This window comes from Martes martes (assembly GCF_963455335.1).
Source record: "Martes martes genome assembly, chromosome: 11".
Classification (NCBI taxonomy): Eukaryota; Metazoa; Chordata; class Mammalia; order Carnivora; family Mustelidae; genus Martes; species Martes martes.
In genome coordinates, this window is record NC_137899.1 from 38,750,919 (window position 1) to 38,778,200 (window position 27,282).

The 27,282-nt window shown below is 39.3% G+C and overlaps 1 protein-coding gene across 2 annotated transcripts; it reads right to left on the reverse strand.

The window, feature by feature from the left end:
* Window positions 1-8,115: 8,115 nt before the first annotated feature.
* Window positions 8,116-27,033, reverse strand: SAMD9L (sterile alpha motif domain containing 9 like). 2 transcript variants are annotated; one of them, XM_080817964.1, is made up of 3 exons: window positions 26,818-26,973; window positions 15,336-15,504; window positions 8,116-13,176 (listed from the first exon to the last, which is right to left on the reverse strand). In XM_080817964.1, exon 3 carries the CDS (start codon window positions 13,154-13,156, stop codon window positions 8,399-8,401), a length of 4,758 nt encoding a protein of 1,585 aa, XP_080674090.1. In that variant the 5' UTR covers window positions 13,157-13,176; window positions 15,336-15,504; window positions 26,818-26,973; the 3' UTR covers window positions 8,116-8,398. The 2 variants fall into 2 exon arrangements, with proteins under 2 accessions (XP_080674090.1, XP_080674089.1); XM_080817963.1 differs by lacking the exon at window positions 15,336-15,504 and having other exon boundaries at window positions 26,818-27,033.
* Window positions 27,034-27,282: the final 249 nt, after the last annotated feature.

A 27,282-nucleotide genomic window follows, 5' to 3' on the forward strand; every position in this document is an offset into this window, starting at 1 on the left:
AAGGGATTTGGTGATCTGAAGGGTTAGCATTTATCGGCCCCTCGTGAGATAGTGTAGTGTGGCTTCACAGTGCTCAGTACAAGCCAACCATGTTTAAAGACATTCTGCCTCTCAGATCACTCATATGTTTTTGATACTCAGGAATAATATTTTCTCTCTCAAATAAGAATGAAAAAATAAAACATTTTAAATAGTCCAGGAGCACCTGGGTGGCTCAGTCGTTAAGCATCTGCCTTCAGCTCAGGTCATGATACTAGTGTCCTGGGATCGAGCCCCACATAGTGCTCCCTGCTCAGCAGGAAGCCTGCTTCTCCCTCTCCCACTCACCCTACTTGTGTTCCCTCTCTTGCTTTGTCTCTGTCAAATGAATAATTAAAATCTTAAAAAAAAAAAAACCAACATTTTAAATAGTCTGAAGAAACATCTGGGGTATAATTTTTTTTGTTGTTCATACTTAACTTGGATATGGGTAATGAACTATAGGCTTTTTGTTTTCTGTTTTGTTTTCATCTAACTATTCAGTTCATTGTTCCCAATGTGACAGCTTTTCCACTATTGGGGAAATGTTTTTATTTAAAATTATATAAACTAATATCCTGCAACTTACCTACTTGTGAAGGTGAGTATTGGAAAAGAGGTAAACCATACAATGTGAAAACACCTAGGTTGTATTATTAGGGGAAAGGGCTTAGATTAGAGTGTCCTTGGATAAGCTCCTTTAACCAAAGACAGACACAGAGTGACAAAGATGGCTAGTATTTAAACTCAAGATGGGCTGGGGCCCCTGAGTGGCTCAATCAATTAAGCACCCAACTCTTGGTTTTGGCTCAGGTCATGATCTCAGGATTGTGAGATCAAGTCCTGCACTGGGATCCATGCTGGGTATGGAGCCTGCTTAAGATTCTCTCTCCCTGAAGATATTTGCAAATGACATATCAGATAAAGGGCTAGTATCCAAAATCTATAAAGAACTTATCAAACTCAACACCAAAGAACAAATAATCCAGTCAAGAAATGGGCAGAAGACATGAACAGACATTTCTGCGAAGACATCTGGATGGCCAACAGACACATGACAAAGTGCTCAACATCACTCGGCATCAGGGAAATATAAATCAAAACCACAATTAGATACCACCTCACACCAGTCAGAATGGCTAAAATTAACAAGTCAGGAAATGACAGATGCTGGTGAGGATGTGGAGAGAGGGGAACCCTCCTACACTGTTGATGGGAATGCAAGCTGGTGCAACCACTCTGGAAAACAATATGGAGGTTCCTCAAAAAGTTGAAAATAGAGCTATCCTATGACCCAGCAATTGCACTACTGGATATTTATCCTAAAGATACAAATGTAGTGATCCAAAGGGGCATGTGCACCCGAATATTTATAGCAGCAATGCCCACAATAGCCAAACTATGGAAAGAACCTAGATGTCCATCAACAGATGAATGGATAAAGAAGAAGTGGTATATATATACAATGGTATACTATGCAGCCATCAAAAGAAATGAAATCTTGCCATTCACGATGATGTGGATGGAACTAGAAGGTATTATGCTTAGTGAAATAAGTCAATCAGAGAAAGACAATTATCATATCATCTCCCTGCTATGAGGAAGTTGAGAGGCAACATGGGGGTTTGGGGGGTAGGAAAAGAATAAATGAAACAAGATGGGATCGGGAGGGAGACAAACCATGAGACTCTTAATCTCATAAAACAAACTGAGGGTTGCCTGGGGGCGGGTAGGGAGAGGGTGGTGGGGTTATGGACATTGAGGAAGGTATGTGCTATGAAGTATGTAAACCTGGCGATTCACAGACCTATACCCCTGGGGCTAATAATACATTATATGTTAATAAAAAAATAAAAAAGTAAAGTTAAAAAAAAGATTCTCTCTCCCTGACAAACCATAAGAGACTCTTTTTTTTTTTAAGATTTTATTTATTCATTTGACAGACAGAGATCAAAAGTAGGCAGAGAGGCAGGCAGCAAGAGAGGAGGAAGCAGGCTCCCTGCTGAGCAGAGAGCCTGATGTGGGGCTCAATCCCAGGGTCCTGGGATCACGACCTGAGCAGAAGGCAGAGGCCCAACCCACTGATCCACCCAGGCGCCCCCATAAGAGACTCTTAATCTCACAAAACAAACTGAGGGTTGCAGGGGGTAGGGGGTTAGGGAGAGGGTGTGATTGGGTTATGGACGTTCGGGAAGTTATGTGCTATGGTGAGTGCTATGAGTTGTGTAAACCTGGTATTTCCCAGACCTATACCCCTGGGGCTAATAATACATTATATGTTAATAAAAAAATAAAAAATTAAAAAAAAAGATTCTCTCTCCCTCTTACCCTGCTCCTCCCCCCTCTTCTCTCTAAGAAAAAAAAAGTCGGGGGGAATAATGCAAACTTGGTAAAATTTACGCATCTTAGATCAATAAAACATCACTCATTTAGTGATTCATAAAAATAAACGATCTTTCATGACTGGATAAGCAAAATGTCATATATCCACACAATGGAATTTTATTTTACAGTAAAAAGAAATGAAGTACTGACACGTGATACAACATGGATGAATCTTGAAAACATGCAAAGTGAAAGAAACCATTCACACACAAACAAATTATTATTACATATTATATGACTCTTTATATTAAATGTACAGAATAGGCAAATCCATAGAGACAGAGAGAAGATCAGTGGTTGCCAAGGGCTGGGGGAAGGGTGGGTGGTGACTGCTCCTGGGTACAGGATTTCTTTGGGGGTGATGAGAATGATCTAAAATTCGTTGTGCTGATGACTGCACCAATGAGAGTATACCATTGAATTGTATACTGTAAGTGGGAGAATTTTACGGTATGTGAATTATTTTAATAAATTGTTTAAATTTTCCTCCTAATAAGAGCAAACTATGTGCCAGATGTGTGACTTAGGCTATCCAATTTAATCCTCATCAGATGCTTGCAAACAAAGTTTATTTTCCTCATCTTACAAATGAGGAAACCAGGAAATAAAACAAATGAACAAAGGAAAGAAAGAGAGAGAGAGGCAAACCAAGAAACAGACTCTTAACTATAGAGAACAAACTGATGGTTACCAGAGGGGAGGTAATAGGGGGATGGGGGAAATAGGGAATGAAAATTAAACAGCACACTTATCATGATGAAAAAATTATGTATAATAAAATGATAAAATAAAATAACACATACAAAAAATGAGGACACTGCAAATAAGAAAATGGAAGGATTTGAAACAACAACTTCCCATAGTTTGAGAAACAGTTGTCTTCTAGAGAAACGGAAAGTTACCCTTGTTTAATTACATATGAAAAGTACAAATGACTTAGCTTCATTCAAGTTTCAATTAAGTTCCAAGTACTAGTTAGTTTAACAACAATTATCATTTTCTTTACTTTTCATTTTTCTTATTGGTCATTTTTATTGTACATAGAAATACAAATATAAAGACACCTATAGAAAAAAATATAATCTGAAATCCCTACAAAATTTTCATAAAACCCCAGTAAGACAAACTTGTAAATTGGTATATTGAGATTAAAAGCAGCAGATAACTTGACTTAGATCAACCACAAATTCATAGCAAAAATAAATATAAACCCAGGAGCCTAAACTTAGTAACTCAGAATTTTCTTTACTTTGTTTAAAATTCTGCTTCACTTAGAGGCACTTGGGTGGCTCAGTCGGTTGAGTGGCTGGCTCTTGATTTCAGCTCAGGTCATGATCTTGGGGTCCTGGGGTTGAGCCCATGGCTGTCTCTCTGCTCAGTGGGGAATCTGCTTGAGATTCTCTCTCTTCCTTTCCCTCTGCCCTTTCCCCCATTTGCATGCTCTCCCTCTAAAATAAATGGATAGATTTAAATAATAATAATAAAATTCTGCTTCACTTTAATTAAATGTATCTATATCAACTCTAAAAAACAAACGAAGGACAAATCAGGTTCTGAGTCACCTGTATACACTAACTTGAGGAATGACTGGCACCATAGGGCTTGCATTGAAAGCCTGTCTACTTTCTAAGTATGAGATTTTCCTGTTGGTGATCTTGGTTCATCAGTAGCTATCTTGGTATCATCCTTCCAAGTGATAAGACCTATTGGGCAATTATTTGTTGCACTGCTATTAGTGGTGCGTTAATTTACCTATGTGGGTAGAATTAGTGATTTATGAAGTAGGTGGGACCCTGAACAGGCAGGAGAAGACATGAGGGCACTGAGTCCTCGACAGTAGGGAGCCAAGGAAACACGCACTATCATGAACTGATAAGTGCTCCATCCAACAATGTTTTTAACAAATATTTTTGTTAAAAATGTTTAACAATTTTCCTCCATTATAACTTTTTTCTTGTATGTCAAACTGTTTTCCCTGATGGCAACTTGGAGAAAAGAGAGGGAAACAAACAAACAAAAAAAGGATGTTTGATTTAAAAAAATGCTTAAAGTTATTGCTTTTATTTTTCAACAGACTTCCCTGAGCAGAAATTGAATCCCAATATATTTGAAACATAGATGGCAGATATGGGGTAAACTGGAATTTAAGGTTACTATAAATGTGTGTGTGTGTGTGTGTGTGTGTGTGTGTGTGTGTGTGTGTTTATTAACATATAATGTATTATTTGTTTCAGGGGTACCAGTCTGTGATTTATCAGTCTTATACAATTCATAGCACTCACCAGAGCACATACCCTCCAGTCATCTCATCCTTCCGACCCCTCTCCCCTCCAGCAACCCTCAGTTAGTTTCCTGAAAATAAGAGTCTCTTATAGTTTATCTTCCTCTCTGGTTTTGTCTTGTTTCATTTTTCCCTGCTTCCCCTATGATCCTCTGTATTGTTTCTCAAATTCCTCATGTTAGTGAGATCATATGATAATCGTCTTTCTCTGATTTACTTATTTTGCTTAGCATAATACCCTCTAGTTTCATCCATGTCATTGTGAATGGCAAGATTTCAGGGTTTTGTTTTGTTTTTTTAAAGATTTTATTTATTTATTTGACAGATAGAGATCACAAGTAGGCAGAGAGGCAGGCAGAGAGAGGAGGAAGCAGGCTCCCTGCTGAGCAGAGAGCCCGATGTGGGGCTCGATCCCAGGACCCTGGGATCATGACCTGAGCCGAAGGCAGAGGCTTTAACCCACTGAGCCACCCAGGTGCCCCAAGATTTCAGGTTTTGATGACTGCATAGTATTCCATTATATCTATAGCCATATCTCTATCTATCTATCTATCTATCTATCTATCTATCTATCTCACATCTTCTTTATCCATTCAGCTGTTGAAGGACGTCTAGGCTCTTTCCATAGTTTGGCTATTGTGGACATTGCTGCTATAAACATTCAGGTGCACATGCCCCTTTGGATCACTATATTTGTAGCTGTCTGGTAAATTCCCAGTGGTGCAATTCCCGGTTCATAGGGTAACTCTATTTTCAACTTTTTGAGGAACCTCCATACTGTTTTCCAGAGTGGTTGCACCAGCTTGCATTCCCATCAACAGTGTAGGAGGGTTCCCCTTTCTCTGCATCCTCCCCAACATCTGTCATTTCCTGGCTTGTTAATTTTAGCCATTCTGACTGGTGTAAGGTGGTATCTCACTGTGGTTTTGATTTGTATTTCCCTGGTGCCAAGTGATGTTGAGCACTTTTTCATGTGTCTGTTGGCCATCTGGATGTCTTCTTCACAGAAATGTCCGTTCATGTCTTCTGCCCATTTCTTGACTGGATTATTTGTTCTTTGGGTGTTGCATTTGATAAATTCTTTATAGATTTTGGGTATTAGCCCTTTATCTGATATGTCATTTGCAAGTATCTTCTCCCATTCTGTCATTTATCTTTTCGTGTTGTTGACAGTTTCCTTTGCTGTGCAAAAGTTTTTTATCTTGATGAAGTCCCAATAGTTAATTTTTGCCCTTGCTTTCCTTGCCTTTGGCAATGTTTCTAGGAAGAAGTTGCTGTGGCTGAGGTCAAAGAGGTTGCTGCCTGTGTTCTCCTCAGGGATTTTGATGGATTCCTGTCTCCCATTGAGGTCTTTCATCCATTTTGAGTCTATTTTTGTGTGTGGTGTAAGGCTATAGTCCAGTTTCATTATTCTGCATGTGGCTGTCCAATTTCCCCATACGATTTTTTTTTTTAAGATTTTATTTATTTATTTGACAGAGATCCCAAGTAGGAGAGAGACAGACAGAGATGAGGGGGGTGGGAAGCAGGCTCCCCGCTGAGTGGAGAACCTGATACGGGGCTCGATCCCAGGACCCTGAGATCATGACCTGAGCCGAAGGCAGAGGCTTAACCCACTGAGCCACTCAGTTGTCCCGCCCCATACCGTTTGTTGAAGAGACTGTCTTTTTTCCACTGGACATTCTTTCCCGTTTTGTTGAAGATTAGTTGACCATAGAGTTGAGGGTCCATTTCTGGGATCTCTATTCTGTTTCATTGATCTATGTGTCTGTTTTTGTGCCAGGATACTATAAATTTTCATGATTTTCTATAGGTAGAATACAAATTCACCTTTGAAGGAAGACAAGGCATTTATTCTGGGGGAAAAAAAACATTTTAATGGGTCTTTGATTCTAGAATGGTAAAGCAAAGAATCTGTTCTAAAATAGAGAGTTGAACCGCTCTATATAATCATGTAAAACTCTGTCCTCTTTGTGGGTGGGTGACATCTCTGCATATTATAGTTCTTTTCAGAAAAAACATAACTCAGGTGGTTGGCATCCTAATCTCCAAGTCAACGATTCATGTGTAGGGGTTGTCTCATGTGGAAGAGCTGAGCAAGGGCCATCCTATGATATAGCTGTTGAAAGGGGACTGAAAAGAGAGAAGCCCCCTAAGAAGCCTTATAGAGGAGCTGGGTCTGTGAACTAGGAGGATAGTCATGAATAACAGGGATATTCAGCAATTTTTCTCCTTCTATTTTAACTTTTTTCTTTTATGTCAAACTGTTAGTTTAGTCTTGCTAAATGCTGTAGCTCAGTCTTAGCTGAGTTGTGAAGGTTTTAACGGCTGGGCCTGTGTCCAGGGGTGTGTGGCCATGTGGGACAGGCTGCTACCAGATGGGCAGGTGGGCCATGGAAAAGGGAGGCTGCAGTTTAGAGCAAGAGCAGCAGCAGATGTGGCTTCTAGCAACAGGACATATTCGTGGGCCACATGTGCATTCCCCAGAGATTCATAGAAATACTGGCGAGAAGAACACTGATAGGGAATAGGCATCTTGATGACAAGAGGAATTGGGTTTGAAACCTGAAATACCTAAGTTACTTATAAGGAGATATGAAGAAGTAGATAAATAAACATCTATTTGTTAAGTATTTGACTTAATCTACATTGGCATATGTTTCGCTTTATAAGCAATGGATAGCTCTTAAAATCCAAGCTCTGGAACACTGTTCAATGCCCTTCTGACTGGTTTAAGTCTAGGGGCAAGGTTCTGGGATGGCAGTCCTGGCACTGGAAAGTTGGGAATGCATACTGCCAGGAGGAAGTTATCTTAGGAAGTCAGGCATAGGTTATATGGGCCAGGGAAAATTTTCTGGTGGAGCTGATTCAAACTGAGTTATGATGGACAAAGCAGAAGAATCATATGGAAAGTGTTGGATGAAAATAAGGGAATATTTGACAGAGAGAACAGCACATAGCACAGGTTGAGAAATAAAAAGGGAAAAGATGGCAGTGTAAAACAGAAGATAGGAGAGATGGGCTCTAAAGAACAGGTGAAGATAAGACCATGTTGACAGGAAGCAAGAGTGGCCAAAGAAAGAGTTTTATCTGTAAATGGGAGGAAGAGGACAGAGGGAGTCCAAGCTTGTGACTACTTTGTTTTCTCTTCTCTTTCCCCTCCCTGAAGCAAGAAGTTGGGAGAGGGCAAGGAGTCCAGGAATTGTAATGTATATGTATAGGGGGAGGGGTGGATGGAGGAAGAGAACGAAATATTTACTTTCCATGCATTTTTATTGATACCAAGATGAGGTAAGTGGAACACTGGTGTGGCTCCCTTGGTTTGATTTCCAAAAACTGAGGAGGAGCTTTTCCTTCCACAATCATCTAATTAAAACTCTACTTCCCCATTGAATAAAATAATTCACAATTCAGAATATTCACAGGGGTGATAGAATTAAAACAGATTTTATTGATCTTCAACCAGTTATGATGTGACCAGTGGATACCAGCTGAATATGTTAGTCTGAAAATGCATTTTAAAACATTGAACAATCAACTCTGCTGTGTGCCAAACTGTGTGTAGACACATTTCATGCCATCAAAAACCTTATAATTCACAAAAGCAAAATCTGTGGTTTACAGGTAAGCTGATGTGATCAAAATGCCATGAGAATAGAAAGAGGGAAGAAAATCATAGATTATGAATAAATATATTTGAGTTAATGTAGCTTCTTAAATTATTTCTACGTCATATGCTTGGGGGCCTTCAATGGAAAATCCCAGGTAGAAGGACACTCTTTCTATGTTCCCACCATTTCTGAGTGGACCGGAATAAACAGGTATCACTGGTATTCTAATTTTGTTCTCTGTTCCGTATTCTATAGAGATCAGCTTGCCTTCAGCTTGACCAGTTAGACGACACAGGAGGTCTTTGACTTCTTTTTTTTTCCACGGGTCTCTGCTTGGCGAGAGGGGATTTACACTTTGTGCTTTGTTGAAGTATTCCTCTATCTCAGCCTTGCAAACAAGACTGTGGAGCCCCTTCCTCCTCCCCAGATAAAACAGAGTGCTTGCCTGCTTGGACCTGCACATGCTCCTGTATTGCCTCTTGAAGGTTCTGTTTAAGGAAGAAACATACTTTTCCATGAATTTGGAATCTTCATCTAGTTCTTGATTTTCTGGCCAGAACAGAAGGCAGGCCAAAAAATAAGGGTCTGGATATTGATAACTTGGTCCTACGGATTGCAACACTTCTCGGAGCTGTTTTTTCAGTATGCTAAGTGGTTGGATGAACTTGGAGTGGGGTTTTAGACAATTAAGAATAATGTTGGCTAAAATGAAATTTAGTTTCTCCTTTTTCAGCTGCTTATTTGGGTTTTGCTGCAGTAGGACAGAATATTTGTTCACAATACTTTCCATGTTGGTTGCAGCCTCTCTGCGATTTGGATGAAGATATTCCAGGAGTCCAGAAAACCTATCTGCTCTCAAAGCTTCTAGACCTTTCCTGCAAGTCTCCTCTTGGTATAACTGATTCTCCTTGTTTGGTAGCCCTCCCAAATCCAAAGAGCAGAAAAATTCCCCATATTTCTTGAAAGAACGAGTGATTTTCTTGTTTAATGAGATTTCTCCTGTTTCTTTTTGGGTGTTCCTCATTTTCAAAAGAATCATATAATCTGCAAGAAAGTCAAAGCACCTTTTCAAATCTGATTGTAAATTTTCTAAGTAGGATGTGAACTGGCTAAGAGCCAAATAATATTCACATTTTGGATTTGTGGGATTCATCCCCTTTCCTGATAAAAAGTCTACCATAGCTCTTTTAGATAATCCATTTTCTTTAGGGAAACAGGGTGTGAGCTGGAGAATCTGAATAGCGTAAAGACCAACTTCTATTTCACCGACGAAACCGGCCGTATTGTACGTGTCATATTTTCTTTGTAACTTCTGTGGTGTCCAGGCCTCCGTTTCGCAGGCTTTCCTCTCGGCTTGTTCTTGGGATTTTTTAAAAGCTTGTGAGGCATTTTCAGCGGCTTCCAGGAGACATTTTAGATCATTAACTGTAATATCCTTGGCGTTTTTCTTTTCATCCAACCACCATCTGATTCGACTTTTGTAGACTTGACCAAGGGTATCTGAGATATAGGAATTTTTAGGTGCTCCCTTTTTGGCCTGGTTTGCCCAATCCAGAGCAATGCTAAAATTCTTCTCTTTAATGTAGAAATATCTCGCTAAGGCCTGACAAATGAACGCACTTTGTGGGAATCGAACAGTCCCAGCCATCAAGACCTTTTCAATTTCTTCATTCTCTAAAGTTTCGATTAATGGGGCAAACAAAGTGTCTGTTTCATCCCCGTACTCCTTGCGCTGTCTTGTTAGCAGAAGAGTTTGCACGTCGTGTTGAAATTTTTCTCTTCCTATTCCAGAAACATAGAATGAATCCTCCTTTAAGATCTTTAGTGCAATTTGACACGTATTCAAGTTATAGCTTTTTTCCAGTTCTTTCAGACAGGAGATGGCAATCAAAGGATGAATGATGCGCACACCTGTGTATCTCCCAAATTCTGCAACTTCTGTGTTTATTAGAAATGTAGAATAAGCTCCCATCTTGTCCTCTAGGCTTTCAGGTTCCCAGGGGGTACTAGTGTGTCTGATTCCCAAAAATATTTCACACTGTGATACTGAGATTGTAGAATCAGTAACATAAGAGTTGAGTAGAGCCAGGAAAGAAATGAGTTGTCCTTCCTTGCTGTCCACATTCTGTCCTTTTAGGATATTCTGGACTACCTTTTCTATATACATTTGATTAAAACTTTTCTTCAAGATCATGAAGGAATAAAAGTTTTGACAGTTTTTGTGCTCCTTTTCAATTTCTTCCAGTTTGGCCTCAAAAGCTCTTTGTTCCTTAGGAGAAAGTTGGTAGGTTAGGGCAACACTGTCTGCTAATTTTGCAGTTTCATCAGGATTCTGGGATCTCATGCAGTTTAAGATAATTACCAGTGTTTTTTTGTATCTCAAACCCTTGTCTGCTAAAATGGAATCGATGGCATTCTGCAGGACATAAACGTTTTCCTGGTCTTCAAAATCATCCACAAGGAGGAGTACGGGAAAGTAATCTTCATGGCTGGTTGCCTTATAGGTAATCAATTTGGTCACTTGTTCTACAATTTCTCCAAAATCAGTTGTTTTGTTTTTTAACACAGCACATCTAAAGTTTTTCTTTAGGTCCCAGAGAATATTCATGGCCAAGGTAGTACCTCCACAGCCTGGGTGGTGATAAAGATTGATAAGTTTTGCAAATACTGGTTTAGGAGAGTCTGCCCAGCACTGTATCAGATCTTTAAGCTTTTCGTAACTATCCCTTTTGACAAAAGCTGAAGAATAGTTTTGAGAGGAAAAATAGAAGTTCCACCAGGATACTTTGCCACCTCGATAAAAGTGTTCTTCTTTTGATGTCTTAAATTCTTGGAATTTAGATTTATCTTTCTCTATGTCTGTGTCTTTACACTCATTTTCACAGAGGATTTCCAGTGCAGTCAAGACATCCTCTTCCTTTTTCTCTAAGATAATTGAAGAAAACCCATGGGAGGGCAAAAATCTTCTTGATGACTGAGTCACTGGTTTTAGTTTAAGGATAGTACTGTTTATGATTTCTAAATTTAAAGTGGAAATACTGTGGTTCGTTAATTCTTCTGCTGTTGTCAGTCTTGTTTGTAGCAGATCTTTCCATCGTTGATAAATCTGTGAGTTTACACAGATACACAATATATTTTCCATTCCTTTGAGAATTTGGTAGAAAGCCCAGAAAGTTTCAATGAGGGGATCTCCTGGGCTTTCCACTGGAGAGAATAATAGAAACACTACCAAAAATTTCCCTCTTGTCATTATATTTTCATCTGTGAGAAATGAAATCAGCTTTCTGACTTCAGAAGCTCTTTCTCTGAGCCATAAATGTGGTTCTAGAGGCTTATAACTCTCATTTTTCAAATCTGACCTGCCATTGCAGAAGATCCAGCTGGGCTGATCATAAAGATTCAAACTGGAAATTTTCTCCCTTATGTTACTTGTCTTTTCTTCAAACTGATTTGGAAAGTGAAGATTTGCTACTCGGCTTTTTTTGTAAGCTTTGACCACACCCTTGCTCAGAGATTCAGGGTCAAACTCCAGCACAGCAAACAATTTCATTTCCTTTAGAAAATCTAAGTTCTTTGTTTCGTTTGGATGGCATTTATTTGTTACAAGAATGTACCAGCTGTAGTATGAATTATCCAGTGAGTCTCGGTTGCCTATGAGAAGTTTAACCAGCTTTTGTCCTTCACTCTCCTTCTTATTTGCCTTCACCTCATATTCTTCTTCAGCCTCTTTTCTAGATGCTGCTACTGACTTCAAATTTTGTAAAAATTCTTTGTAAACTCGGTCTCGTTGCTTGACATTGGCCAGGATATCCTTAGAGCTGGGACCGTCTCTCACAAACAGTGAAGGATCTTGGTTTGGTTTCCATGTTTCATTTTTACAATTTTGCATCTTAATTAAGAAAAATTTTTCTCCACATACAGAATGTTTTGGAATAACATCTACTTCAATGACAAATCTGTCTGATGGCGTATTGTTCTGCAGTAGGACTTCCACAAACCTTGGCTCCCGAATGCACTTCTTGGCTTCATTGATCTCATTTTCTTCGAAGTACTGTCTGATCATTATATTAAAGTGGTCAATGAAGGCATCCTTTTTGGTGACTTTCACACCAACAATTTGTCCGTGCGGTGTGTTCTTGACTCCAAAATGGATAGTGCCATTGGTGCGTGAATTCATACAAGCTGATGCAAATCGAAAGACTTCATTGCTAAATTTCATCTTAATGTCCTTTTCTGTGGCTGCTTCTGTATTTGTGAGGGCTTTGAACTCATGTATTGGATCTATGAGATTGAGTGGGCCAGTTTCAGGTTGTAGAATTCCATGTTCTATGTAACGTTGGCTGTTATGGAACTGATCAAAAGGATATGGCATACAAGTCCAGTGTTTAGTTTGTAGCTTATCCTCACTTTGGTCTTCAGTGGTCGCTCCTTCACTTAAAGAATCTTCTTTCATAAGAATAGATTCTTGTTCTTTGGTATCTCTGGTCTCTCTGAGATCATGATCAGTATTGGGTAACACTGATTTTTCCTCTTCCTTTTTCATCTTTTGTGGCTTTTTTGGGTGTTCTTTTTTGGAGATTTTTGTATGATCTAATTGTCCAGAATCCTGATTGTTACTTTCAGAGGAACTGTTAGTCAATCTGTCATATGCACGTTTTATCAAAAGTGCTGGGCCCCATGGTAGCCCCATTTCTCTAAGGTCATTCTCAGTTAATTCCTGCAGGACTAATCCAGTTATTTCTTCAGTGAGCAGAATCTGCCCATATTTTTCATCAATCTTAAGGTCTTTGGTTACCCATTGTTTCACATGCTCTTTGGTCCAGTCGTTTATAATTTCAGGTAGATTTACTTGTTCACTCATTTCAATTTGCAGTTTTCTTCCTTGGGAAAAGTAATAGAATAAGTATTTTAGTATTATATTTTATCACGGAAATCACGCAGTGAATTACATATGTAATTTTATATAAACAACATATACAAAACATTATTCAAGGGTGACTTTTGAAACTACTTGATACTTATTTTTAATGTTTTATAGTCCCAATTAGTGCCCTTATTTCCAAGATGATTATAATTGTGAAGCAGTAGCTTCTAACTAGGGTGACATGTACCTTTATTCCTATAGTAATTTTCCTATTTAGACTTAACTTTGTGAAAGTTGGGTTTTTATAACAAACCCAGAATCTTAAGTAACATAGGCATTGGTTCCCATAGCTGAATATTGCAAATGAACTTTAAAATATAAAACTAGATAAGTGGGAGGTGCCTGGCTAGCTCAGTCAGTAGAGTGTGTGACTCTTGATCTCAGAGTTTTGAGTTTGAGTGCCAGATTAAGTGTAGAGATTAATTAAATAAAGAAAATTTTTAAAAAACTAGATAAGTAGAGGTGGGTTGGGGAGCAGGAACCTCCTTTCTTGACTAAGAAGATGACCATCTTTATTACATAGTGATGAAGCAACCAGTTACCTCATCACCCACTCTCTTTTGGAACTCAAGCTGTTAGGCCACCAAGGTGGAAAGAGATGAGGCAGCAAAATGTCCAGATAATCAATTTGGTTGGCTAATTCTTGTGGCTCTCAGAGGTACCAAAAGAATTAGCTGTAGTTTGAACTGGCCTGGCCTGACTGAAATTAGATAAGGAAAATAGTATGAATTTTTAACTCTGTTAAAACAAATTCAGCCTATGTAGCAACATTTTTCTAGATATGTTTGCTGAGGCAAGTGAAACAAAAGCAAAAATAAACTACTGGGACTTCATCAAGTTAAAAAGCTTCAGGGGGTGTCTGGGTGGCTCAGTGGGTTAAACTTCTGCCTTCAGCTCAGGTCATGATCCCAGGGTCCTGGGATCGAGCCCTACATCGGGCTCTCTGCTCAGAGGGGAGCCTGCTTCCCCCTGTCTCTCTGCCTGCCTCTCTGCCTGCTTGTGATTTCTCTGTCAAATAGATAAATAAAATCCTTTAAAAAATAACAAAAAAATAAAAAGCTTCTGCACAGTAAAAGAAACAATCAACAAAATTAAAAGATAACCTATTGAATGGGAAAAGATGTTTGCAAATGACATATCTGATAAAGGGTTTATATACAAAATATATAAAGAACTCATGCAACTCATTACTAAAAACAAAACAAAACAAATAATCTGATTAAAAATGGGCAGAAGACATGAATAGACATTTCTCCAAAGTACACATACAGATGGCCAACAGACACATGAAAAGATGCTCATCATCATCAGGGAAATACAAATCAAAAGTATAATGAGAAAGAAGAGGAAGATGGCAGCAGAGTAGGAGAACCCCAGTTTTGTCACATCCCATGTACAAAACTGGATGGATAATTATCAAATCATCCTAAATACTGCAGGAATCAACCAAAAACAGCAGAATACACGTTTTTCAAGTTCACACACAACTTTCTCCAGAAGAGATCACATATTAGGTCACAAAACAGGCTTCAACAAATACAAAAAGATTGAAATCATCCCATGCAACTTTTCTGACCACAGCACTATGAAGCTAGAAGTCAAACACAAGAAAAAAATTGGAAAGATCACAAATATATAGAGGTTAAACAAACAAACATATAGAGGTTAAACAAACATGGGAACAAATGAAAATGAAAACACAATAGTCTAAAACCTTTGAGATGCAGCAAAAGTGGTCCTAGGAAGGAAATATATGACAATACAGGCTTATTCCAAAAAGCAAGAAAAATATCAAAGAAACAACCTAAACTTAGACCTAAAGAAGTTAGAAAAAGAAAAACAAACAAAACCTAAAGCCACCAGAAGGAAGGACATAATAAAGATTAGAGCAGAAATAAATGCTACAGAAACTAAAAACACAATAGAACAGATTAATGAAACCAGGAGCTGGTTCTTTGAAAAAATTAATAAATAAAACAAACCTCTAGCTGGACTTACCAGAAAGAAAATAAAAAGAACCCAAACCATTCACCATGATCGAGTGAGATTTATTCCTGCATTACAAGGTGGTTCAGTATTTGCAAATTAGTTAGCATGATAGTAGAAGAATGGATACCTGGGGTACCTGTCTGGTTCAGTTGGTTAAGTGTCTTTTTCTTGATTTTGGCTCAGGTCATGATCTCAGGGTTGTGAGATCCAGTGCTGGGCATGGAGTCTGCTTAAGATTCTCTCTCTCGGGGAACCCTCCTACACTGCTGGTGGGAATGCAAGCTGGTGCAACCACTCTGGAAAACAGTGTGGAGGTTCCTCAAAAAACTGAAAATAGAGCTACCCTACAACCCAGCAATTGCACTCCTGGGTATATATCCTAAAGATACAAACGTGGTGCTCCGAAGGGGCACGTGCACCCGAATGTTTATAGCAGCAATGTCCGCAATAGCCAAACTGTGGAAAGAGCCTAGATGTCCATCAACAGATGAATGGATAAAGAAGATGTGGTATATATACACAATGGAATACTATGCAGCCATCAAAAGACATGAAATCTTGCCATTTGCGACGATGTGGATGGAACTAGAGGGTATCATGCTTAGCGAAATAAGTCAATCGGAGAAAGACAACTATCATATGATCTCTTTGATATGAGGAAGTGGAGATGCAAGGCGGGGGGGGTTGGGGGGAGGTAGGAAAAGAAAAAATGAAAAGATGGGATTGGGAGGGAGACAAACCATAAAAGACTCAATCTCAAGAAACAGACTGAGGGTTGCGGGGGGGAGGGGGAACGGGAGAGGGTGGTGGGGAAATGGACATTGGCGAGGGTATGGGCTATGATGAGTGCTGTGAAATGTGTAAACCTGACGATTCACAGACCTGTACCCCTGGGGATAAAAATACATTATATGTTTATTAAAATAAAAAAATTAAAAAAAAAAAAAGATTCTCTCTCTCTCCCTCTGCCCCTCCACCCTTCCTGCCTCCCCAACAAAAGAAAGGAATGGATAAGAACCATATGATCATTTCAATGGATGCCAAAAAAAAAAAAAAAAAGCACTTGACAATGTACAACATCCATTCATGATAAAAAAGAAAAAACAACTCTTAACAAAGTAGGTTTTGAGGGAACATACCTCAACATTATAAAGGCCATATATGAAAAACCCACAACTAATATCATCCTCAATGGGGAAAAACAGAGTTTTCCTCCATGGTCAGGAACAAGACAGGGATATCCACTCTCACCACTGTTATTTAACATAGTACTGGAAGTCCTACCCACAGCAATCAGACAACACAAAGAAAAAAAGGGATTCAAATCAGTAAGAAAAAAGTGAGATTTTCACTATTTGCAGATGACATGATACTCTATATAGAAAACCTGAGGGCGCCTGAGTAGCTCAGTGGGTTAAGCCTCTGCCTTCAGCTCAGGTCATGATCTCAGGTTCCTGGGATCAAGCCCCGCATCTGGCTCTCTGCTCAGCCTGCTCCCCCCTCTCTGTCTGCCAGCCTCTCTGCCTACTTGTTATCTCTCTCTCTCTCTCTGTCTCAAATAAATAAATAAATAAAATCTTAAAAAAAAAAAAGAAAGAAAACTGAAGGACTCCACAAAAAAAAAAAAAAAAACTGCTAGAACTGATAAACAAAGTCAGTAGAGTTGCAGGATACAAAATTAAACAGAAATCTGTTACATTTCAATACAGCAATAATGAAGCAGCAGAAAGAGAAATTAAGGAATCAATCCCATTTACACCAAAAACAATAAGATACCTAGGAATAAACCTAACCAAAGAGGTGAAAACCTTGTACTCTGAAAAGTATAAAATACTGATGAAAGAAATTGAAGGTGATACAAAGAAATGGAAAGACATTCCATGCTCATGGATTGGAAAAACAAAGATTATTAAAATGTCTATAATACCCAAAGAAATTTACACATTTAATGCAATCCCTATATATCCCTACCAATAGCATTTTTCACAGAACTAGAAAGAATAACCCTAAAATTTGCACGTAACCACAAAAGATCCTAAACAGTCAAAGCAACCTTGAAAAGAAAAGCAAAGCTGGAGGCACCATAATTCTGGACTTCAAGTTATATTACAAAGCTATGGTGATCAATAAAATAATGGCAATGGCACAAAAATAAACACATAGATCAGTGGAACAGAATGGAAAACCCAGAAATGAACCCACAACTATATGGTCAATTAATCTTCAAAAAAGCAGAAAGAATATCCAGTGGAAAAAGTCTCAAACAAATGGTGTTGGGAAAACTGGACAGCCACATGCAAAGGAATGAAATTGGACCACTTTCTTACAGTGAACAAAAATAAATTCAAAATGCATTAAAAACCTAAATCTGAGACCTGAAACCACAAACTCCTGGAGGAGAACACAGGCAGTAACCTCTTTGACATCAGCTGTAGTAACTTCTTTCTAGATATGTCTTGAGAGGCAAAGGGAAAAAAGCAAAATAAACTATTGGGACTTCATCTTCTACACGGTGAAGGGAACAATCAAAAGAACTAAAAGACAACCTACTGAATGGGAGAAGACTATCTGATGAAAGGTTAGTATCCAAAACATATAAAGAACTTCGGGCTCAACACTGAAAAAATGAACAATCCAGTTAAAAACGGGCAGAAGACAAAAATAGACATTTCTCCAAAGAAGACATCCAGATGGCCAACAGACACATGAAAAGATGTTCAACATCACTGATCATCAGGAAATATGAATCAAAAATCACAATGAGATATCCCCTCACACCTATCAGAGTGGTTAAAATCAATAACCCAAGAAATAGGTCAGGATGTGGAAAAAGGGGAACCCTCTTACAATGCTGGTGGGAATGCAAACTGGTACAGCTACTCTGGAAAATAGTATAGAGGTTCCTCAAAAAAATCAAAAGTTAGAACTACTATATGATTCAGTAATTCCACTACTGGGTATTTACCCAAAGAATATGATAACACTAATTTGTAAAGATACATGCAGCTCTATGTTTATTGCAGCATTATTTATTATAGCCAAATTATGGAAGCAAACCCAAGTGTCCATAGATAGTTAAATGGATAAAGAAGATGTTGTGTATACACATAATGGAATATTACTCAGTCATAAAAAAAGAATGAGATCTTGCCATTTGCAACAACACGGATAAATCTAGAGGGTATAATGTATAATGATAAGTGAGAGAAATCAAAGAAAAACAAATACAATTTGATTTCGCTTACATGTGGAATTTAAAAAACAAAACAAAAGGACAAGGAAAAAAGAGACAAACTAAAAAAACAGACTCTTAACCACAAAGAACAAACTGGTGTTCACCAGAGGGGAGGTGGGTGGGGGGATATGTGAAGCAGGTGACAGGGATTAAGAGTACACTTATCATCATGAGCACTGAGTAATGCACAGAATTGCTGAATTACTATATTGGACACCTGAAACTAAGATAACATTGTATGTTAACTACACTGGAATTAAAATTATATTGTAATTTAAAATTAAAAACAAACAAACAATTTCAGCCTAAGTTATTGATATGAGACTAAATGGAGCTCCCACAGTTATGTACTTTTCTGAATTTCCAGAACTGAATATCCTGGAACACCCTCGAGCAGGGATTCTCAACTTGGGCTGAGCATTAGAATCACCTGGGACTCCACATTCTGATAATTTAGTTGGTTGAGGGAGTGGGTGCAGAGTTCAAGCCTTAGTACTTTTCAAAATCTGTCAGTGTCATTCTCCTGTGCAGATGAGGTTGAGAGCAGTTCTCAAAATACAGCCTCCAGATCAGCAGCATTATCCCCACTTGGAAGCACGGTAAAAGTGTAAATTCTCAGGTCCCACCCCCAACCTCGTGAATCAGAACTAAAAAGGGAATCAATAGAATGGTTTAAATGAGGGGAGACAGGAAGGTGAAAATATTATAAGGATAAATAGATTAAAAGCATTAAGTATCAAACAAAACAGAAATATTAAACTATAAAGAGAAAATACAAACATTTAAAAAGATCTGTAATTTTTTAAATGCGATTTAAAGATCCTAGGTCAAAAAAAGATCGTTTTAAATGAAAGATATGAAGATCCTAGGTTTTTATATAACAAGTCACAAAGTCTAGCCAAACTGTAAATTTGACCTTTCTATGTTTGGGGTTTCTTGCAGAAACTTTTGCAGAGGGTCTTCTTGAGGTCATATCTGAAGGATGAGCTAAACTGAAGCACCAGCCTATAGCTTTGTGACCAGCCAGAGAAGAAACTCATGCCAGTCATTTATGGTATGAATACCATAAGCACTTTAGAATGATTTACCCTGTCTATAGGCAGCTACCGCTGGGCACAGCAGCTTCTGCTTACTTGCATAAAACTTTTCCTAGTGCCTTAGTATCCTGAATCCCCTTAGTCACTATGGCTTCATTCTGCGGGACACACCTAGTCCTGAGCCAATTAACAGAACTATAAGCAACTGGCCAATGAATGTTATAAACATATTTTGGATTATCAATTACATTCATTTACAGTGTATGGATGGAAGAGATCTTAGAATTAGCATACATATCGCAACCAGAGATAAATATCATTTGTTTATTCACTCGACCAATATTTATTGACCAATATTTATTGCTTAAGAAACTAGTGGTGACCAAAAGAGATGTGAAGTTCTTTCATAGGACTTATAGTCCAGTGGAGAAAATTTTAAAAAGGAAGAACCATACACACATATATTCAAAACAGTTTATCATGACAAACTGTGATAGTGCTTTGTGTGAAACGCAATAAGGGGCAAAGGACTCTGGAATCTGTGAGGAGGAGAGGAGTGTCACCAGGAGTGTCACCAGGAGGAAAGAGGAAAGTGGAGGAAACTTCACTGGGCAGGTGAAGTTAAAGTAGAGTTTCTGGAGTAGGGTAGGAGGAAGGTGGAGGGAGCAAGTCTGGGGGACAGAATGAAGGGAAAAAGGAAAGTCTACCTGGTGGGATTTCCAAAGCCCTATCCAGTGGGTCCAAGGAGGTGGATGTGGTGGTGCTCTGCAATGGGCTGTCCCTGCCTCTGCCCCCAGAGCCACGTGCTGGTCCTGCCAAAGAGAATTCCTGGGCAGAGGGAATTACTGACTAGGAGATGACTCCTAGGAGTCTAGGAGATGACTAGACTAGGAGATGACTCCTCGAATGCAGGAGCCTGGAGGCTCATCCCTGATCTTTCCTGTCTCCTCTGCAGAGTCCCTAAGTGTCATCTCTGATAAGACTGAAGGGAGAGATTCTGCCTTACTTCTTTACAAGCACTATATGGAGCCAATAGGATAAGCAGTTGTTAATAAGCATATTCCTAATGAAAGATTTTTTTGAAGTCACTTTGGAGAAAAGGCTGAATAAAAAATGACTACTGTATTATTTTTAAATTTATTCTTAAAATGTTTCATACCTTAAAAATTTGCTGAGTACTTGCTTTTTATATATTTCAATATATTTTGACCCCCTTTCTGTAAGCAACTGAGGGGAAGAGGCACTCATACCCTCAGACACTATTCTCATCACAATTTTTGGTGGCTCCATAGACACCCAGATGTTCCTTTAATACATTGGACTTTCTCCATCTTGACTGCCTCTCATCCAATGACCTTGACCTCCCTGCATTCCACTGTTATGGTCACACCATTGACCTTATCACAAACTGCTATGGGTTGAATTGTGACTCCTCCCTCCCCCCCAACAAACTTAGGTGTTTGTGATAGGTGAAATAGGGTCACTCATGTCAAGGGGATTAAGGTGGAACCAGGAGGCCATTAAGGAGATAGCCTTATGCTTGTCTTCACTGGTAGAACCATAGAAAATATTCTGAAGATTCAATCCTAACACTTGAATTTGCTACTTGCTAGCAAGAGGTTTTGCTTAGTGGTAGCCTTAGGAATCAATTATATTCAGTCAAGATTGGTTTTCAGCCACCAACATGAATCAAAAATTCTTTTTGTAAGCAATGTGTATAGACATTCCCTTTATGCCTGAAAAACCTCTGACTTTCACTTAGTGGGACACCATTTGGGTGGCTACTCAAATCTGTGTACCCCAAATTACAACTCACTGATGCCAAATAAACTCTCTTGGTTAATGATCACCTCCTGCCAAGTTTAGGTTGTTATGATGAAGTCCTAGCCCCAGTACCTTGGTATGTGACCTTTTTGGACATAGGGTAGTTGCAGATGAAGCAATTGGACTGTTAGAGTGGGCACTAATTCAATATGACTGGTATCTTTATAGAAAGGAGGAATTTAGCCACAGAGGCACACACACACAGTGAGAATGCCACATGCAGAAGAAGGCAGAGATTGGGGTGAGCTCTAAGCCAAGGAATGCCCGAGGTTGCTAGCAAACCGTCAGAAACGAAAGGAAAGGCAGGGAATTCATTCTCTTTCATTGCCCACAGAAGGAACCAACCCGCTAACATCTTCATCTTGAAGACTTCCAAGCCTCCAGAGCTGTGAGACAATACATTTCTGTGGTTTAAGCCACACAGTTTCCTGTGGTACTTGGTTACAGCAGCCCTAGCAAACGAATAGAATCACCAATGGCTACAAGCCTTCCAGCATCTCAGATTCAAATATCTCCTTCTCACCAGGATCTGCTGCTCCTTAGACTCACTACCTTTATTTTCTTAAAAGAGATTTTATCTATTTATTTGAGAGAGAGAGGGAGCAGGGAGGAGCAGAGGGAGAGGGAGAGAGAGAATCTCAAGCAGATTCCCTGCCTAGTGGGGAGCCCCACATGGGGCTGGATCTCATGACCTGAACCAAAATCAAGAGTCGGATGCTTAACTGACCAAGCCATCCAGGCGCCTGTAGACTCACTACCTTTAGTGCTCAAAGTCTAATATTTCTTTAACGTCAAGACTTGTAACTCACCAATTCTAGATTCTATTCCCTTCTCACTCCTGTCCCCCACCCTTGCATCTCTTCCTGCGTCTCCCTGGTAACTAGCTTGATTTTTTTCTTTTTTCCATTTGTTATAATCACGTGCTTTCTCCTCCCTCCGCTTGTACTCTGCCAATGTCAGGACCATGGCTGGACAATGACCCTCTATATCCAGGTTTCACTTTAAAGTCATGACCACTGTCCTCCAGTGGACTGTTAATGCTCTGAGCTACCATCCTGTTTCTTTGATGTATTCACTCTCTCACTGTCCGAAATGGCTATTTCACACATTCTTCTCTCTCGTCAAATTTCCAATACCTCCTCAGCATTTTCACTTTCCATGGTAACCCTACTTCCTATTGCAACTGGGAAGTTAAAGAGTCAGAAGAGAGCTTCCCCAAGCTCTTAAAACCATATTTACCACTGTCCTGCTTTGTGAATTTTCTTCTGTTACCAGGTCCCTACATTCTGTTTTAGTTTCTGTTCTCTGAATGGACTGTCCATACCTCTTGCTCTGGAGAGGAGATCCACACATCTCCAGGCATCTCCTCTGGAGATGCTCTCATCACCCTTCACAGACTTGCTCTGTCCAGGTCTGGGGCAATCCAGGTCTGTAGCAATATCTTTTCTTAGAGTCCTCTCTTACCTTGTCCCCTGGCCACCCCAAATTTTATAAGTAAAAGCTATAGATTTTCTCTTCTGATTTATATTATTTTTTTTAAGATTTTATTTATTTGAAAGAGAGAGAGAATGAGAGAGAGAAAGCACCTGAGAGGAGAGAAGTCAGCAGGAGAAGCAGACTCCCTGCTGAGCAAGGAGCCCGATGTGGGACTCGATCCCAGGACTCCAGGATCGTGACCTGAGCCGAAGGGAGTTGCTTAACCGACTGAGCTACCCAGGTACCCTCTCTTCTGATTTAGCTAGTGATTACAGCAATTCCACTAGATTCCAGCACTCTCCAAGAAGCAGCTCATGAAGGGTTTCCTGCTTATCAGCTACTAGATGCTCAGAGATGTGTGTGTGTGTGTGTGTGTGTGTGTGTGTGTGTGATGTGGATGGTGGGAGGGCTTGTCTTTATGCTACCTCCAGGGAGATGGCATCCCCCTCATTTTCTCCTTTATTGTTTGACTTCTGTTAGGAACCACAGGGAGATGGGAGCACTCTTCAATTGGAATGGCATTTGTCCTCCCCAAATCTGTCTTTTTATCTCTGTCCCACAGGTTCTCCCATCGTTCAAAGATGAAGACCGTTTATAACATCAAAACATTTCTCAGCAGCTCACTGCTATGATGGGAGCTGAGAAGCTACATAATACTACTATATATTTGGTAACACTTGCACATGAATTTTGAATCTTAGTCTACGATCCATATTTGGCTAGAGCTATGTATTTAATTCAAGGTGACTATGATTTGGGCAAAAAATTTTTAATAATGCTTTGGTATAACTCCGTGACCTAATCAGTATCTTCAAACTTGTTTTGGGTGATGCTTTGTTAATATTTATATAAAAATTTAATGTATTTCACTGTTCTGAGGCTTACAAAAGCCTTTCATGAACATTCTTTGATTTGATTTATATTCTGGAGTGTTGGCATATTATTTTTTATTTCTTTATTTGACAGAGGGAGAGATCACAAGTAGGCAGAGAGGCAGGCAGAGAGAGAGGGGGAAGCAGACTCCCTCTTGAGCAGAGAGCCTGATGCGGGACTCGATCCCAGGACCCTGGGATCATGACCTGAGCTGAGGGCAGAGGTTTTAACCCTCTGAGCCACCCAGGCGACCCAGTGTTGGTATATTTTTTAAACATGAGGGACATTTATGTTGGCAAGAAGATACATAGTGTAAATAAAGGGGAAGGGGTCATGATCAGGAAAACAATATCATGATCAAATGTGCCTCCTCTCAGCCAACATGTTTTCATTGTGTAAGACCATGGGACAAGAAGCAGTGTTGTCTTGGTTAGGTCTTTCTAGCCTCCAGTGTGTTCCACCTCTAGAAACATTCTGCACCACAGTTGCTGGAAGGTTTTTTTTTTTTTTTTTCTTTTTAAGATCTGTGTATTCATTTGAGAGGGGAGGGAGGGACCGAGGGAGAGAATGGGAGAAACAGACTCCTTCCTGAGCACAGAGCACGACTCTACCCCATGACCCCAGAGATCACGACTTGAGCTGAAATCAAGAGTTGCCTGCAGGCAACTTTATTCCATCTCCAGTATTTCTGATCCCTCCTCTGGTTTCTTTCTTTCTCTTTTTCCATCCCTTTAAATATACATACTGAAGATTGATTACAATAAAGTATTCCACATATTCCTACCCATTTATCTTGTTTCTTTTTCTGTCCCCACCCATTATTCTGTATACCACAAAAGGACAAGGATTTTGTACATTTGTTCATTTTGTTCACTAGTTTACAGCGCCTAGCACAGAGTAGCTGCTCAATAAACATTTGTTGAATGAATAACACTTTCCCAGGGTAGTTTAAAATAAAGAATTTTTGAAAACTCTGGAGCTAGCCATGTCTGTGCATCAAAGACCAAAGGACTTTGCTCCTTTCACTAGGGCAATTGGATCACTAGGGCAACTATTTCACTTGGCTTGAATCCCAGACAGAAATCTAAGAATATTTGTTTACTGTGTTGCTCATTAGGCCAGAACTGATTCCAGCTTCAATCATCTGGTCACAAAGAAGGGAAAGGAAATTTTGTCAAAAGGAAAGAACACTTAATAAGTATGTATCTCCTGCAGACCTTCACAACATCCTGTATCATTTCTGCTGTGTCACTCACAGATCCCAAATAAGGTCATTTCTCACACTGCGTTAGGCCTCTCTTGTGGGTCCTCCGTGTCGGATGGAGCCTCAATACCTCTGCCGTTCTCATTTGCTGCCAGTGCTCTGGAGAGCTGGTCTCTTGGGGAGGGTCTTGCCCCCTTCCACAGACATGCTCTGTTCAGATCTGCTACAATACTTTCTCTTAGCCAGTCTTCTTTCAGTGCTTTAACCACCTCCCCCCTCTCTGGATATCCTAAAGACTGAAGAGGATAGAGTCCACATTCTTTCTTTCCTTTTAGACAGTGATTATTTCCAATAAGGTCCAACATTCTACAGTTTTTGTTTTTGTTTTAATTTTTAGTGAGCTCTACACCCAACGTAGGGCTCAAAGTCACAACCCAGAGATCAAGAGTTGCATGCTCTTCCGACTAAGCCAGTCAGATGCCCCTTTTAAATTTTTTTAAAAGTTTATTTTATTTATTTATTTTTTAAGGCCTAACATGCTAGAAATGAAGCAGCACATCAGGAATTTCCCTCTGCAGTGCATCCCTATTTCTTACAGCTTTCAGGCCTCTATACATGGCCAATGACTCACTGTGTGGTGTTTTTGGTGTTGAAAGGGGGAATTTCATGCCACCTAATAGATGGCAGCTTTCTCTCACTTCTTTTTGTTCAGATTCTACCAACGGATACCAGGGAAATAGAAACATTCTTCTCAGACAAGCTCACAGACATTTATTCCCCAAATCTGGAGCCGCCTTTTGTTAAATGGAAAAATCACCAATACCTTGTCTTAATATGATATACTAAACCCTAATACTATCCTTGGACCCAGTATAATGTTAAAAGTTTCTCAACCTCCCTCTTTGACTCACAACAACAGTAGTGCACATATAACGCTTTGAACCTATTATATTCAATAATACTTTTTAAATAGTTCATACTCTATCAGTTATAAGAGCACCTGCATGCATATTGTCAGAGCTAAGTAAAGATCAAAATGACTGGTGTGGACAACTTTTGAGACTGACTTGACATAATTCGGGCCCTCATCTTCCTGTTTGAAACAATTACAAACACAGATTCTATCAGTAATAACATTAACTATTGGTAAGGGAGCTAAAGAATGCCGTTCTCTAACAATTACTCCAGTTTTCTCTCTTTAGTATTGAACAAGAAGCACCAAATCATCAGAGCACTTAGGCTCAAGCACTGGTGTCCACCCAGCCTCATCTCAGGGGGGTCCTCAGGGCCCCCCAGGTATCAATGCCCTGAGGAGTTCTGTTCTGTAGGACTCTTGGAGCTGACCCCTGGGGAAGGATGCTGTAGAATCCTGATTCTAGTCTGGGAGGGCTACCCACACCCCCTCTGCTGGTCTGAGGAAACGAAACCACACACAAACAAGTTAAGTTTCATTTCCTGAAGTTAAGTTTCCATTTCAGTTTTTAACCAGATTGCTGTAAAAAAAATGAATGTGAAGGAAATTCTTACAAAGCAAAATAACACTTTGGAGAGTCTTATCTTTGACTAAAGGTAAAACTTCTAATAACATCTTAAGTTATGGAAGACAGAATTTTGTATAATTGCACATGACCACAGGTTCCTTTACAACCTTTAATATTTATATTCCTGATTTTTCTCTGTTGTCTTTCCCACTAATCTATACAACCCGGAAAACTTCTCACCACTCTTGAGTACAAGCAACGGTACATTTCTTTTTAGAGGAGCATTTACAGAGTTAGCCTCAGTTAAATAAGTCAGTATGTATTTAATCCATTGATATTTCTAAGTACTTTCAATATCTTTACAAACAATCGTTTATCTAGGAACACATCTGTTCATATAAAAAGTACAGCTGGAGTTTAAAAAAAAATAGCTGTCCCATTGGCAGAAAATATAAAGGTCTAATGATGCAGTAACTTACCAGGATTTTCCTGAAAACTTCCTTCTTTTTATGTCAGGAACTTGATTTAAACTTCGTTAAATCGCAGCTGATTTAGCCTTCATTTTCTTAATCCTTTCCTGATGGCCAAGAGACTAAATGACAAGGTTCTTTTGAAAAACTAAGCAGTTAAGTTGTGGAGTTCTCCGGTCTCTGGATACTCTGACTCCTCCTTGGAGGGCGTGTAAGATTTGCAGTAAAGAAACAGAATGAGGAAGTAGGAATGCAGGGAGTTTCGGTTTTGCTTAAGAATGGTTTATTTGGATCTGGAAGGATGTAAAATATCAAAAAGCTAACATCACTGAGAATTATCAAAAAATTTGAAACATTGTTTAGAAACTGCTCATCAGACAGAATTTTAAGTCATTAAAGTTAAGAAATCCCCAAAAATACAGGGGAGAACATTAAAATCTCCGTGTAGTCTAAGTGTCTGTTATGAGATGAATT

What these genes read in the sequence shown, in the direction of transcription:
- SAMD9L (XM_080817963.1), bottom strand. Translation starts at nt 13,156, where the DNA reads ATGAGTGAACAAGTAAATCTACCTGAAATTATAAACGACTGGACCAAA.